Source organism: Lutzomyia longipalpis, chromosome 2 (genome assembly GCF_024334085.1).
Source record: "Lutzomyia longipalpis isolate SR_M1_2022 chromosome 2, ASM2433408v1".
Lineage (NCBI taxonomy): Eukaryota > Metazoa > Arthropoda > Insecta > Diptera > Psychodidae > Lutzomyia > Lutzomyia longipalpis.
In genome coordinates, this window is record NC_074708.1 from 22,986,266 (window position 1) to 23,003,152 (window position 16,887).

At 36.4% G+C, this 16,887-nt stretch overlaps 1 protein-coding gene across 2 annotated transcripts in view; it reads right to left on the minus strand.

Moving 5' to 3' along the window:
* Positions 1-14,855: 14,855 nt before the first annotated feature.
* LOC129789635 (runt-related transcription factor 3) overlaps positions 14,856-16,887 on the minus strand; it is a 34,120-nt gene continuing 32,088 nt past the window's right edge. Inside the window, exon 6 of one of the 2 annotated variants that reach the window (XM_055826608.1) lies at positions 14,856-16,813. In XM_055826608.1, coding sequence (XP_055682583.1) covers positions 15,981-16,813 — 833 coding nt within the window. In that variant the 3' untranslated portion in view covers positions 14,856-15,980. The remainder of the gene's footprint in view (positions 16,814-16,887) is intronic. The other variant, XM_055826610.1, reaches the window with a different exon arrangement.

Here is a 16,887-nt window from a genome sequence, read left to right on the forward strand (position 1 = left end):
CACCTCACTTTATTCTCCCCTCCGCTATGTAGGGTTCATTCATGCAGCCATAAGGGATATTTCCTCCTCAAGAAGGGAACTGACTCTCATCCTTCCTTCCTTGTATTTCACTCATCACCTTTTGAGTTGTTTTAATATAATGCAGGTATATGAGTTTCAGTTCTCTAACTCTCAAGGAATGAATATATATACCTTCCTGAGCTTAACAAGGAGATCCACAAGTTTCCTCTAAGATACAAGTCCCTTCGCTCTCTTGCTAGAAAGCACCATTCCTTTCGTCCTTCCTTTTGCCATTCAAGAATTTATACGAAGGGATACTTGTAAAGGAGACAAGGTATGCAGTAGAGTTTTAATTGTGCCACACCAACCCCAAAATCTGCCGCCACTTTCTCCCCACTTGAACTTTCACCGAAATGTCTGTGCCCCCGAAAAACGCCCCCAATTAACCACCGTCTTAATGAACACCTCTGAAGATGCTTCCCTACTTTTTCACCCCCTCCGAACGGCCTCCTCGTTAGCAACCATCGGCGTTGTCATCATCCCTTGGCACAATAATTGGGCTGCAAATTTCATTTATGTGAGGCGCCACTAAAAATAAGAGACCTTTTAATTTTGCCCCTCCTCAACCTTGTTTTATGATTCCTTGACGTGTTTTTTTTTCCTTTCACTCGTCATTTTCTTTTGAAGCTCACCCCGGACTTTTTTAATTAACAACCATCGTGGGGTGATTTTTTTTACATAGCCAGTTTTAGCTGTGTTTCTTTCAGACACAGCTTTTGTGTACCGAGCAAAATCGAAAGTCGTCAGATCGGGCTCAAACTTGGTATGAGCACGAATTAGGGTCCCCACATTCCAAAAAACGTATGCGCCAAAAAAAAATTTTTCCGGCCGGCCGGCCGTCCGTCCGTCCGTCCGGAGTTCAGAGCTAATTTGCAAGAGAACGGTGATAGATAGAGACTTGCGGTAAACGGCAAAGTTTAAAAGTCGACTGGAAGACGTCCGATTATGACGTCAAATTTTACCCCCCACTCCCCCGTCCGCCATTTTGAATAACCTCAAAATTTTGTTTTCGCTATATCTCAGCCCCTGTAATAGATAAAAATCTGAAATTTTTATATGTTGTAGGGACCACCAAGAGCTTTCCAACGATACCTCATTTTCGAAAATCGGTCAAGCCGTTTAGCCAATATGGCCGCCACAATTTTTCATCGAAAATCGACCATAACTCGAAAACGGCTTGACCGATTTTGATCAACCCGGGGTCAAATGAAAGATCTCAACAAACCCTACAACTCTCTAGAACATCCGAAGTTTCAAAAGTGGCCGCTAGGGGGCCAAAAATCAAAAACAAAATTTTCGATGAGTTTTCGATTAATATCTCGAAAACGGCGACATAAATTTTTTTCATTTTTTTATATGTTGTAGCTGACCATATTATCTAGCTTCATGCCAAAAATGAAGAAAATCTATGGATCCGTTCTCGAGATATAGCCTTCCAAAGTTGGCATGTCATATCTCGGGTTCTACAAGTCCGATCTTGATCAACTCAAGCGCAAATGAAAGGTTTCGAGAAACCCTACAAATGTCTAGAACATTGCAACTTCGAGAAATGACCGCAAGAGGCGCTAAAGTCAAAAACAAAGTTTTCGAAAATTTCGAACTCGAATTTTTCGAAAATGGCGACATAAATTTTTTTAATTTTTCGATATGTTATAGCTGGCTTCAAGGCCTTTCAAACAAAAAAAAATTTATGAAAATCTATGGATCCGTTCTCGAGATATGGCCTTCCAAACATTTCTTAGGGTATATGACTTTTCAACTTTTCCCGACTTTGCGCGTATTTAAATTAATTCGCGTTCTAGTTTGCTCTCACAAAATTGGTACACTGAAAGAAACACAGCTCCCGTAAGCTTGGTCAGCTTACCAGTACATTTTTCTCTAAATTTTCATGGTGCAGCGAAGTACTAAAGATATCTTTTTTGTGAACGTGGAATTTTGTTTTTTTGTTTTATTTATGAAATAGTAAATATTTTGTAAATAAAAATAAAATCGAGCCTAAATTATTTGCCCCTTTTAGGTAAATTGAAACAAATACAATGAAATAAAACCCAAAAGTCCTTTTTGACGTTGTATCTGTTTTAGGGCTTTTCCCAAAAAGGACTGAATGAGAGGAAAATGAGTAACTTCCTGTGTAAAGCTAAAGTATGGTGGAGACCAGTTGCGATTTGGAAAATTGCTCCTTTGTGCTATACCCTCTTTTGCCCAACACAACCCCTCACGGGGTAAAACTCTCACAACTCTTTCATCCTCCTGTCGGGACGCCCATACATAATAATGTGAGTATATGCGGCTCCTAACCCAAGTCACTGGCTCGAGTAAGCACACGAAGGGTGGCTGCGACTGTAATAAATCAAGCCTTGGTTTTAATTAAATCTTGCATCCGCTGAGAGAGGAGACAACACTTTCTGCGTCTGGGTGGTGTAAAAGAATGACTGTGGAGGCGAATGATGGGATGGGAAAAATACATGGATACCATATTCTTCCAAGGTACGTGAGTGTTTATGAGGTAGTTACCTCAATGTAAGACAATTCTTGGTTTCGATGGCTCTTCATCTTTGAAGATATTTTATTTTCTGTTTTGTTTTTTTTTAGGCAAAATGTTTTCAAAGATATTTATGCTATTTTTACTTATTTTCTTTTTAAATTTTAGCGGATCTGAATAAAGTTTTTAAATCCTTAGCTTAAAGCTTTTTATCACAACAAGTTTGTATATAGTCAAATCTATCTCTTACTTAAGTTTATAGATCACAAGTCTTAACTGTGAGGTTTCAGCATAAGATAGAGTTCATGATTAAATCCATACAATTCTCGCTGTGTTAAATCAATGGATTAATCTAGATTTAAGTATGGATTAGAAGAAAATCATATGGCCGCTTTAGTACTCATAGTCTGTTAATTCCTATTTTCAATCAAAGCAAATTGAAGCTTCTTCGCCGAAGCAATTAGTATATATAAATCATTTCCAAGAAGGAAATATACCAAATCAATACATAAAGATCTTCGAAAGAAATTTTGGCTGCTTTCTTTTCTCGTCTACACATTTCTTCGTCTATATCCGGAGTAGACATTCAGAATTTGCTTACTTTTTTTTATTGCCTGAATTCCTTGAATAAGCTCCTTGATTTTTTTTACCTATACTTTTCAAGGCAGTTACGTAAATATTTGGCAAGAATTTTCTTATAATGTTGTAGGATTTTCCTAAAAAAAAACCATGAACTTTTCCCGACGGCAGTCCTCGAGGAGAAATATCGCTCAAAATAGAGAGATTTGATAAATTGAGTGTGTTTATTGGAGGGTTGGTTGCAAATATAATTTGTTCAAGTCGGAAAATTCCTCAGCAAAGAACTCACGTCCATTCCCACAATTTTCATCCACCACACATTGCTACTCGCCATCACATGACGAAGATATATGGTGCAATATGGGTCGGTGAGTTTCCTTATACACAGAGAGCATACTCAACTTCATCTAATAAATCATCTCACCAGTTCACCTCCTTAACACTTTTTCCCAGCTCTCTGCGGCATTATTTCTCACTCGGGGTGTCTCCTGTGCCTTTGGGGGCTATTCTGAGGGAATATTCTGGGGTGCAAGGAATCCTACAAGATTTATGTCCTTGACACACTCACTTGGTGTATTCTTGTTGCTTCTTCTGCGTGCGGGGGCGACTCTTGTTTTGGGTATTAAACTCATTTCTTTGACCCTTCCGTCCATCATCTATACAGGAAAATTTTTTTCCAACTGTAGCCTTAACTGAAGGGTGAAAATGTTGAATGTGTGTGAATTCCGAAATTTTTCCGCATAACAAAGTTGTATTTTCTTTCTATTTGGTTTCGTTAACCCTGAAATTGTCTAGGAGTTTACACCTTTGAACAGTTAAGATGACAAAAAGAATGTAAAAAAGCTAGAAATTTCTTAACACTTTTACATACGTTTCGAGAGTTTTGTTCTTTCTTCATCAGGTTTACAAAAATTGTGCAATTTAAAGGTTCGAAATTTTAAGATTTTTTAATTCTTTATAATTCATTTCTTCATTTATAAAAATTTTTTAAGTTGATAAATTCAAAAAATCAACGTATAAATAACATAACACTAAATCTAAAAATATTCAAAATGTTGAGATTTGAAGAAATATTAAAAAAAAAAAAACAAATTCTACATCTATTAGCAACTCTGTCCTTATAAATCTTAAATCTACACAACAATCCTCATGGACTTGCACCCAATATGTCCGTTGTGCTAAATCAATAAATCATTTCCCTAAAAATGTACCGCCAGATTCTAATACATTTGTGGAATCAAGGAGCAATTTGTGATTAAATTCACGTGCCATGGAGGATGTATAAATTCAAAGCAATTTCCCTCTTTCTTAGTGTGCCACCCAAAGGCATCTACTTTCACTCTCTTTGCCATAACTGCCAAAATATTAAACAATTGTGCCGTGGAAATAATTGATTTTTCCAAGCCAGTACTCACCCGTGTGGAGGGTCTCCCTATCAAGGACTCTCTCAGTAAATCAATTTAAAATAAATCGTCTCACACAGCTACTTTTTTGAGGGCTTTCTGCCACTTTGCTGCTTTTCCATGGGAATTTATTGCCACGCAGAGATACAAATTATTTTCTCTTTGTCAATAATTTACGCATTTTTCTCCACAAGCTAGGGAATTTAATAGATTTTTCCCCAAAATAGGGGTGGATTTTGAATAGGCACTTGATATGTACGCTTCAAAGCTGATAAAAAATTCCAAGGCGCCGAATTACATTTTAAAGAAATTTTATAAGATATAAAAACTTATCATTCTAAATATTTTACCAATTCAACGGTTTGAAATAAAAAAAGAGAATAAAGAGCAAACATAAAAAAGGAATGATGAAAACTTGTCTAAGTTTTCTTAAAACAAACTAGAAGATATTATTTTTGTGAAAATATTTTTGGATCTATGTCAGTCTTGCCGTGAATAGCATCTAATGCCTGCGACCTTCCACATTTTGTAAATTTAATTTCTCCATGCTGAAAGCACTCAGGCAGGGGCTCAGGGGTCTTCAACAATCTTCATTCATTGTGTTCTCAGTTGAAATCCTTTGCTACTCAATTGTGTACTTTTGAGACACTCTCCGCTTCTCGAGAACCTAATAATCTCTTAGGCACTCACATGAATTCATTACCGTCATTTTATCAGAGATTTATAGCACATCAATTTCATCAGAAAGTTCACCAGACACCCTACCCCATGCTCATGGTATCCCCAAATGATGTACTTTTGCTTTAAAGAGGAGGTTGGGTTGGGAAATTTTAAGGCGAGAGTGGTGTGTTTTTCGGTACAAAAGCCTTCCCCATAGCAAATGTGGGTGGTAAAAGTTTTCCAGCAGCATCTTAACCCTTTCTAAGTGTCTCGAAAGATGATTCTCTTTCACCGCCCTTTTGCAACCTCGTGTGTACGCCTTGAAATGAGATATAACACTCAACAACAAGGCCTCTTCTAATGGGGGGTAATATCTAATTAGCACAAAACACCCGCTAATCCGATTCCTCCCTTTTTGTATATACCTACATCCAGGGGCGTCGGAACGTTTTCGAGCTTGGGGGGGACAAACATTTTGGCGCCCCCCTTCCCTTTTTTGGCGCCCTCCCTCCCTTTTTTGGCGCCCCCCCCTAGTTTGGCGCCCCCCTATTCTGGCGCCCCCCCCTATTTTTTTAGGGTCTTTTTTTTATATATATCAGTACGAAATGTGAACCCTCTAATTTTTCATGGACAGTTGCATGATGAACAATTTTTTTAAGGTTTTCAAAAAAAAACTTTTCTCGAAGGAAGTTAGCTTTTTTAAGACCTCTTAAGGTCGTTCCACATTATTTCTTTTCTTCCACACGACGATCTTACAAAAAACAAGAGGAAAAACATAGATTAAAAAAAATGTACGCTTTCCAACAAACACAACTTTCTTTAATATGTATATATGTAGATCTTCCGAGCTACAACTTTGTGTCAGACAATTTGTTTCTATTTTAACGTGAAAATGCATTTTCAGTCCACTTTCCACTTTCCAAATTATAAATAGGTAATAAATGGTCAAAAATATCAATTTTATAACATTATTTTAACTCGACACTATCAAAGCTATTGAGATTGAAAAATTTGCGTAAAAATTAGATTTTTTTATAAAAAATAAATAAACAATAAATATTTACAAAACTGCACATTTATTTTTTTTCCCACTCCACCCTAAGGTCTTTGAATTATTTTTTATAGTAGGTACCTAAAGTTATTTTTTATGTTATAAAATATTGGAAATAGCGGGTAATCAATGATCCTAAATAAGAATTAATAGTTATACCGATTAGGGAAAAATATTTTTCAAAAAATTTACAATTTTGTCTTAAAAAGTTATTTTTAAAAAATATATAAAGAAGTTAAAGTCTTTCATTACAATTTGCCCATCCCTTATTTTCAGCCAGTTTCACATTTTACTGACTGAGTAAATCTTTAGAATTGAATCACAATTAGTTTTAAAAGTATGGGATCGTCTAAGATTCAAAATAAGAGTGACCATTTCCCGGGAAAACGCTAGTAAACATACGGATTTTCCGAAATAATGTAAAGGTGTATCATCTACTATCTTGATTAACATCTGAGTTTATAGGAATTGTAGAATATCGTAAAAGGTCTCAGATGTAAGCTATAAAAATGTGTAATATTATGAATTAAAATAATTTTCAAAAACCCATAGAAGGTAGAAAAAAAAATGCATTACAATATTGTGGAATTTAGAGACTAAAAACAAAACAAAAAAATACGTGTCAGGGAAAACTTTTTTATTTATTTTTTACCTTTTAATGGGTTTTGGAAAATTATTTTTTTACGAAAAAATAAGTATTTATATAGCTTTCATCTGAAACTTTTTACGATATTCTACAATTCCTATAAACTAAGAAATTAATCAACTATATGATAAATCTTTACCTTCTTTGGGAAAATCCGTATGTTTCCCAGCGCTTTTCCGGGAAATTGCCACATTTGTTTTGAATCTTAGTCAATCCCCTACTTTTAAAACTAATTTTGGTTCCATTCTGGAGACTTAATCAGTGTATGGTGCAGATGGTAAATAAGGCTCTTTGGTACAAAGACTCGATATCAATCTTCTATTACATCTATCTTCCATTTCAATTTTTCTATCTATCCAAAATTTGCGCCAAGCGCAACAAAACCCCGCGCTTCGCTCGAATTTACCTCGTTTTAATGAATAAAGTGAACATGTGAAACATATTAAAACTCAATTTGAACAGTGTCTCTACTAAAGCCGCCCTCGCTGTATCAGAGGGCGCCAAAATAGACCTGAAAATTATTAAAGAAAAAAATTGTAACGTTTCAAGGGGCGCCCTCAGCCTTCTAAAATTATTTGAACGTTCTAAAGGCGCCCTCGCTGTATCAGAGGGCACCGGGAAGGTTCTGAAAATTTTCAAAAATAAATTGCGACGCTTTAAAGAGCGCCCTAGATCAATTAAAATTATTTGAACCGTCTAAAGGCGCCCTTAGCGGAGATCAGAGGGCGCCAAGATTTAAAGTGTTAAATACTAGAGTAAAATATGAAAATTTCTTGTAGAGAAAAGAAACAATTTCACTCATAAAAAAAATTGCCTTAAAATTTAAAGTGTAGAGAGTCTAGAGTTTAGAACGTTCAAATAATTTCAGGAGGCTGAGGGCGCCCCTTGAAATGTTACAATTTTTTTCTTTTATAATTTTCAGGACTATTTTGGCGCCCTCTGATACAACGAGGGCGCCTTAAGATCGTAGAAATAAATTTAAGTGGCTGAGGGCGCCCCTTGAAATGTTACAATTTTTTTCTTTAATAATTTTCAGGACTATTTTGGCGCCCTCTGATACAACGAGGGCGCCTTAAGATCGTAAAAATAAATTTAAATGGCTGAGGGCGCCCCTTGAAATGTTACAATTTTTTTTAAAATAATTTTCAGAACCTTTTCGGCGCCCTCTGATACAGCGAGGGCGCCCTTTAGAATTTTCAAATAATTTCAGGAGGCTGAGGGCGCCCCTTGAAACGTTATAATTTATTTTTGGGAACTTTCAGGACCTTTTTGGCGCCCTCTGATACAGCGAAAGCGCCTTTAGAATATTCAAATAATTTTAAGTGGCTGAGGGCGCCCCTTGGAATGTTACAATTTTTTAAAAATAATTTTCAGAACCTTTTAAGCGCCCTCTGATACAACGAGAGCGCCTTAAGATCGTAGAAATAAATTTAAGTGGCTGAGGGCGCCCCATGAAATGTTACAATTTTTTTTTTTAATAATTTTCAGAACCTTTTCGGCGCCCTCTCATACAGTGAGGGCGCCCTTTAGTACGTTCAAATAATTTCAGGAGGCTAGGGCGCCCCTTGAATCGTTATTATTTATTTTTAACAATTTTCAATTTATAGTCTTTAAGCTCTTTTTGCGCCTTTGTGTAAAATTTTATTCTTTAATTTTTTTGTCTCTCCTTTTTTATTAGGGACTTATTATAAAAAAAATTGAAAGGGCGCCTGCGGCGCCCCTTTGTATTGCTTTTGGTGCCCTTGTGTGGCGCCTTCGGCGCCCTTTTGGGGTGATTTTGGCGCCCCTTTGAGGCGCCTTCGGCGCCCCTCGAATTTTTTGGGGGGTACAAAAGACCCCCTGTACCCCCCAGTTCCGACGCCCCTGCCTACATCCCTTTTCCCTCCCAGAGGTTTGTTTTATGCGGAGAATTTTGTCGATCATAATAAAAGGAAAATTTACTATAAAATGAACTTCACTTGTTTTCCCGGAAAAACTTGAACTATTTGGAGAATATTCTATTGCAAAATGAATTCAAATGATATGCAGAAATCTTCAAAGTGTTTTCATTTTCAACTGAAATCATGCAAATTTTCATGCAAATATCACTCCTTTTTGCATCAATCCACGGAACTTTTTGGCATTTCGGATTCACCTTTTTCACGTACCCTCAAGCAGATTTTTTTTTGTTGAAGCAGAGGGATCAATTTCAGCGAATTTCCCTTCTGCAGTTTTTCTCGCTAGAGCCTCTTAGCTTTCATCATTGACTTACTTTTTGACTAATTGACCATTCAGAGGAGGGGATGTTTCCTGTTGGAATTACTTTACACAGAAGTATCAAATTTCACCGTGTTTCACCCCTGTGGGAAAACAAGCTGAGAAAAATTTAGAAAGGACGAAATAACCACCCCTTGTCAGAATATTTCAATATTTTTCGTCTTCTTCTGTGGAATATATTGAATCCACCACGCGCTTCAGTAAATCCCATTTAATTCTGCTTCTCTATATAAATTGCTCTTTGTCCAATATATCCAACAACTTGTCACAGAGCTTCAAAAAAGGGATTCCCCTAGATTTCCAAGATAATACCCTATGCTCTGTCGGCGAATAATAAGTAAATTGATTAGAAAATTTCACGAGTGGTTAACAAGAGTGGCTCCCTCAAATCTGTGGAAGAAAAATCCCTTGATCTGGGGGAATCAAAGTATAAAAAGTACCAAGAAAAAAAGAGCCTTTGAGGGGGCAAGGTTGGTAAATGAAACGAGTCGGAAAATGTCTTCCCCCCAAAAGGCCAGTAATGCCAGTAATGCTAATTAATGCTCAACGCTTATGAATTGTAAAGTAGAGGAGTTGCCAGATACTCAACAAGATGATGAAAATTGAAACCCTTTCTTATGCTAATTCCAAGATATTTGCACCATTTGATGGGTGGAGATGAGAATTCTTCAGCACAGAGGGGCGAGGTAAAAGGACCATCCAAAAGGATTTTCAGAAAGTGGAGGTGCTTGTTGTGAATTTTCTTCATTCTTCCTTCAAAATATCACTCGCCATGGAGATGAGAATCCATTTTGTAAAATAACCTAAGGAAAATATTTAGGATATTATCTCGAGAAATCAGAGAGATATCAAATTTTGAGGTGGAAGCAAAACAACTCCTGAATCCTTTGCATTCTTTTAACCAAGCTTCTAAAGAGAAATATTTTTTGAACCAGCAAGTCTAAGTTAATAAAATATATTAGAAATTTTAGAAATTTTATTAAGTCGACATTTTTTGATGAAGATTAACATAAAAATTAAAAAAAAAGCATTTTCGTATTTAAATATCACTCGAAGGGCATAAAAAATAAATTATGTGTTTAAGAATATAAAGGTTAAGGGTAAACTATAATTTGAACGTAAATATTTCTTAATATTGCATTTATAAAATATCTAAATCGCTCTCAAAAAATTGATTTCAACTCAATATCATCAGAATATGTATAACAGTGAAAAATATTAGCCACATGCACAATGTTTTGTAACACATGTATATTGCAATATTAACCATTTCGTTATATTAATTTGCTTAGGTATTTTTATTTCTAACTCTTACTATATATATATAGTATCTGTCTAATAAACGCCGAAGGCATTAAATCCTGTCGAAGGAATACTGCGTTTACATAGTATGGGAATGAGGCGTATCAAATAAACAGAATCCCTCGGCGACAGAAGGAAGGTCTTAACATGATTTCATATTGTGAGCAGCAATCAAACCAAACTGTTTGCCAGGGATTTTTAAAATAGACTTTTTATAAGCCACTCTGTCCCCCCAACTTTTTTTTATTCCTTACAGCGCTTCGGTCTTTCCGCTGAGAGGCATGGGGGTAGGTTGAATCTCTTGTGGAAATCAGAGGGTGATTCCCGGGGTGGTGGTACGAATTATATTTCACAGACAAGTGTAGCAAAAGTAGCAGCTTGCAAAAGAGGGTGACGACAAACCATTTATTCTATAATAGCCTACAATGGGGAGGCACCGTGGTTCCCCATCCCTCTAAAAAATTCCACACCACGTCGTGGTGGTGTAGAGAAATTTTGTGTGCCGTCAAATCCTCGGGAATCTTATTAGGGAATTTTTTTCTCCCTTCTTCACCCATCCCATCCCGGTGCTCTCGCCAGGGGCCCAGATTGGGGAGGATGGCAGAGGGTGTCGGAGATAGAGATGATGGCTGACTGAAATTGACGAGGAGGAGGCCAGCAAGAGACTGTGAGAGAGGAGCAATGGTGGTTGCCATGGGGCGAGCCTCAATGAGCTCAAGCGAAGGAATTGACTAATATAAATCGATTTCTGGCGTAATAAATGGCAATTCAGGGCATCTCTTCGCTCCGCACCCGCTCATCGTCATCCCTGGGAATTTATTCATCACAGCATAACACACCAAATTAAATTGGGTTCACTTGATGAGGACACACAGAGTTTCCTTCCACTCAAGAATTTTCACACAGAAACATATTCTCGGTGGAAATGAAACGGATTGGTTTGACATACAGTGCTGGACAGATATATTTTGCACATTTTGCATTATAATAATATTTATTTTACCCATTTTAACCTTGATTTTAACTCTGAAACTTTAATATATACTCTTGTTTTTATACAAATAAAAAAATATGTGTCTTCTTTCCGAAACTTCGTCGACTTCTAAAACATCAATTACCTATACATATGGGAAAGAGGGGAGTACTACAACTAATGGGTAATGTTCTAGTATTTTTTTTCTGCAAATTTTCTTCACAGTAATCACAGTAATTTTTTAAAAATAATATATTTTATGTACCTGATACATTATTTCAAAAATTTTGATTTACAAATTATGTCAGGCACTGTGACATAAAATATTATATAGGTACTTTTATATATCGCACTTGTGTGTGACCAACATTGTACGATCGATATTTAAGCCAAGCTACAGAATAAAATAAAAACTATTGCAACTTACTTGAGAGTTCTCTTTGGCTTCCTCCATTTTCCTCAGCACAGAGGGTGTGGGTAAAACCACAAAGTAAAAAATGCAGGAACGGCGGCGATTGGACAGTGATAAATTGACGTCTACCCTATTTCCTCATATCGACGGCGTCGCGACGTCTTCGTTTTGCGGTTGGTTTTGCGGTTACAGATGGGCGTGACTTGTGGTCGGTGAAATGTTGATTTGATTGGGGACGAGAATCCTTGTAAATCTTTGAATAACAATTGGTCATTCAAATGAAGAGAACATTTTCTCATACATGCTGATTCCTTTCGCTTAATTTGAATGCAATTTCTTTGAATAATTCTGATTAAAATAAAATAAGTTATATAATTAAATATAAACATCAGCACAATAAAACAGAAAGTTTGAAGAGCGTCTCGACGACAGCAGCGTCTTCTCTTAGCAAGACACAAAAACATTCCGCATACATCTTGAGGATTCAATCAAAGACACAAACTTTGAAAGTATATATTTTCTTGTAATGGAGAAGAAAAAGGGGAAAAGTTGCTTGAAGAAAACTGCGAAAATTCCCTTGAGAAAATATTTCTACCAACTTTTTCCTTGGATCTTTCTTAAGAATGCAGGAGAAAATTCACAACACCCTCCCCTTCGATTTACCCGACACAATTGCGCCATTTCATCCACTGCGCAGACAATGTACTTTTCCCCGGGGAGAAAAGTCGTCATGTCTTCGGTTTTTCGCGAAGAAAATTTTCTTAGACTAAAAAAGCCACATAAGAGTGGGGATAGAGAGCTCGAAAAGAGATACAAAAAGTTTCCCTTTTTCCCTTTTTCGAGCGTTATTGCACTTTCACGCGATGTGGGTGGTTTTAAAACTTCAACAGATGGAGCTGCGAAGTCATTTCCTGGCGCAACATATTCCGCCAAAAATAATTTCCCATTCACATTGAAATTTAATTAATTTCTGCGGCTCTCCGCAGTTTTTAGTGATGAGATATGAAAAAGGAATGAATTATTAAAAACCAACAATTCCCGTTGTCCTCAGAGTTACATACATATACAGATATATTAAAATTTGCTGTAACTCACTTTGAGTTAAAAATAAATTAATTAAATGGAAATTAACACAACATAAAATAAATATATGAAATTAATTTGATTTGCAACACTGAGAAAATCGAGACAATCCTATTATTCAATTCTCAAGAATATCTGCAAAAATCATTCAATCCATCTAGTTTATTATAAGTAATTTATAAGTATGTGGAAAATGAAGGAAATTAAACGCTCAATTATTTTAATTTTTAATTTTTAAAAGCTAAAGAATATTTTTTGATTCCTTTATTTGCCCGGGAACACAAATTGTGAATATAGTGTAGTCGCTCAATTATTTAGAAAACTTTGGTAAGAGGATGAAGCTCTTATTTATTTGAATGGTTCTATAACAAAATCATGTTTAAGTTCTTTTTTATCAACATTTTTAACTAAAATTGTGATACAATGGGCGATGATTCAAAATTATGAACTTCCAGCCAAATGAAATAATTAAAGGGTATCCCGAGCACTTTGATATTCACAAGCAAATAAAACCACATAAATTAATTAATTCGAATCAATAACTCCAACTAGGCACAATATTGATTCCGCACCCTGCTCCCCCGAAACAATCCATATATCCACCCCGCGCCGCAGAGTATCCACAGAGTTTGTGATATACTTGAAATGATCGGTGCATTACATTACTGGACGAATATTTAGTTGGGTCCAGTCGTGTGTGTAAAGTGGTTAGAAATTTCGGATTCTGGATCATTGATTAATTTACACAAATTTGTGGCTACTTTAAAATAGTTTTGTTTTGACTCAACCCCCCATTCCGCAGGACACGGGTGGGTGATGCAGTTGGGATTTTAATTAAATGTGGAAATTTTGAGAAATAAAAGTTTCCCCAGTTAATTATGGAAGACTCCCAAATACAGGGTGTGATGATTGTAATGTACAATTTTATGTATTTTCTCCCTACATACATATTGAGAGTTTTGTGCACTGAAATCACAAAATTGCATTATTTTATTCACACACACACACACACACCTCATCATGCCAATCCACCCACTTGTGTTTCAACTGAAAAATCAATGAAATCATGAGTTTGTTGTTTAGACGCATCCACCAATTGGTGGGGAAGGGGGATGTAGTGAAATATTTTCAATATTATCATGTAAATGATACACACACCACACTGATTGACAGTGTTCAAAAAGCTCGCTCTAATCATTCAAACCAAAACCTCTATCGAAGCCATCCATTCGATTCTCATCGAATTATGTACGTGGTTTATATGTCGCATCCCTCTTTCCAATAAAATTCCAAACGCTATAATATCCTAATTTCAAAACACCAACTAAATATATACAGTATATTGACTAATAAATCAACCATCTCATTATTGCCGCAATTCCCCTCACATTCACCACGCGAGGACAATCTCAAATTCATATACAACACTGAAATATCTATACGCATTCGGGAAGGTTTGGTTTGGAAATACCAGAAATTCTGTTGCCATGAGGGTGCGTCGCCCCTCACTCCATATGGGTGAATGAATCTTGCTCCAAACACCCCCAACATTGCACTAATTCTCTACCCCATTGTCAATTTACAGCTAAATTATTATGGTTCGTAATTGTTTGCAATCCTCGACTATGCATTGCACTGATTTGATAATCATACAATTCCCGCTGGACAATTAGGAATTTGTAGAAGAGAGTGCACGCGGACTTTACGATGAAATTGACTACATATATACATAATGTGGCGGAGATAGTGAAAGGTGTACATTAGTGGATTTATAATAACAATATTAAAAATATTTGCGAGGACAAAATTGTTGTGATGTAAGAAAAATTAGATTTTCAGAAATTTTCACTGAATTATCTATAAAACATCAAATTTTTTTTTATACTTTTTCATTTATTTTAACCTTATATTTACATCTACAATTTGGGACTAGTTTACAGCTTTGGGTTTATTAATTAATACATTACTAATGACGGAAGGGGAAGGTTTTTATGTGTAAGTCCACAACATGTACCGTCAAACCTTTTTTTTTTCATTTCACTAAAAGATATTCCTTACATTTTTTTGTATTTTTTTAACTTCACTAATACATATTTTCATATTGTTTTCTTTTTTTTTCCTGAAGGTAATAAGTTTACATTCTATTTATTCTATAAGTAAATTTTTTTGTTGTTTTAAGAGTGTGAGCAAATTTTAATAACATTTGCGCATTTCAAATGTTCCACACTGTTCATTTAAAATGAATTATTTTTTTTTAGATTTTGAAAATCTTTTTTTTTATTTAACTTTTCGAAAAGGATTCAAAATTTGATCACAAACTGAGAAGATTTTTTTGCACTGGGTTTTAGGAAACATTAAAATTATGGATACAGTGGTATTTCATATAACAAATCTAATTGAATTATTCCTTAATTTCGTTAAATTTTGTTCATTAATTTTATTGCAATTCAAAAAGTATAAAGAGTCAAAGAGTGGGAGTAAAAAAATATTTTTAAATCATTCTCAATCACTTTGTTATTTGAAATTCCACTGTATCGAGTAATTCAACATCATTCACAACGTTTATTGAGGAATTTCCTCGACTTTCATTGTAATTAAATCATTTCATTTTTAGATTTATGAGTTAGGACTCCCTAAGAATCTCAATATGAAGAGATTCAATGTACAATTAAATATCAGAATTATTGTTAATTTAAATAACTACCAAATTGCGAGCGTTACAGAGTTACCTTCCATTAAGACATTTCAAAGACTTTTGTTTTAGCCGTTTCAGCTAATTCATTTACAATTCTTGGCAGAAAGTTAATTAAAAAATTCATCAATAAATGGGGATAAAAACTCAAATTAAATCTATGTATCTTTTGATATTTTTCAAACAAGTTTCTAAAGAAATTCTTTCATTTGAGTTTTTTTTACAATTTTTTTTTGTACAAAGTGCTCAAGGAGTTGATATTTCTGCCAAGAACTGTACGAAGAATACGAGAAACGATATGCAATCTTTGAAAGTCCACTTTTATGAGATTCAAATTCCACTGCCAATTACTGCCCAAGCTTTTTCCCCAGACAGCCATCCTCAGTAGGGCCTCCACACGGAATTTCCATTGTCCGTCTGTCCAGCACCAGCCCCTTGTTGAGCTCCACGTTGTCCCATCCCCACACCACGTACACTCACGGCAGCATCATCGCCACCTCGAATCGCACCCCCGCATGTTCCCACGAGTGTCAATTCAGCTGCATGCGTGGCTCCTGGCATAAGGGCTTGGTGGTGGTGATGACGCGCTCCAGCTGTACTTCCGGCAGTTGTGATGTGATCCATTACACTCTGTAGCTCCCCGTGCACGCCCGCGTTCTGCGTGTGGGTCTGCAAGGAGTGCGTGTGAAAGGAGTGTGTTTGGTTGGCCGCGGTGTAGAGTTGGGAATAGAGGAGGCTTGCTGGCAGGACGGGATATATGGAGCCATTGCAGCCCGCTGCTGTGCCATATGAGTTCTGTGTCTGATTCACCACAATTCCGGAGAAATTCTGATTCCCACCCCCATTGGAGCCATTCCCACCACTATTTGCACTGCCAGCTGCCCCAATGTTGGGTGTATTGGATGTCAGCAGGTCATCCTGAACTGGGGATTCAGCCTGGGATGAGTCACTGAGACTCCGTGGACCATTTTGACTCGAGTGCACGTGGTAGTCATTGTTGGTGGCACTATTGCCATGGTATCGAGGAACTAGGAGACCATTTGAGGCATTTCCGGGTGTCTGAGTCCCATCACCACTTCCGCCCCCACCCAATAGACTCGGGTGTGTCGTGGACATTTGCGGTGTCGGCGGTGTACCCACCAAGTTGCTCAGATGTTGATCCAAATCCGTTGCCGTTGAATCCGGAAGCACTGCAACATCAATACACTCGTTGGCTATACCACATTTTTTTGTCCCAAGCAAACCACGCACAATTTATTGTTACAGGAAAATATTTTAGCGTGGTATT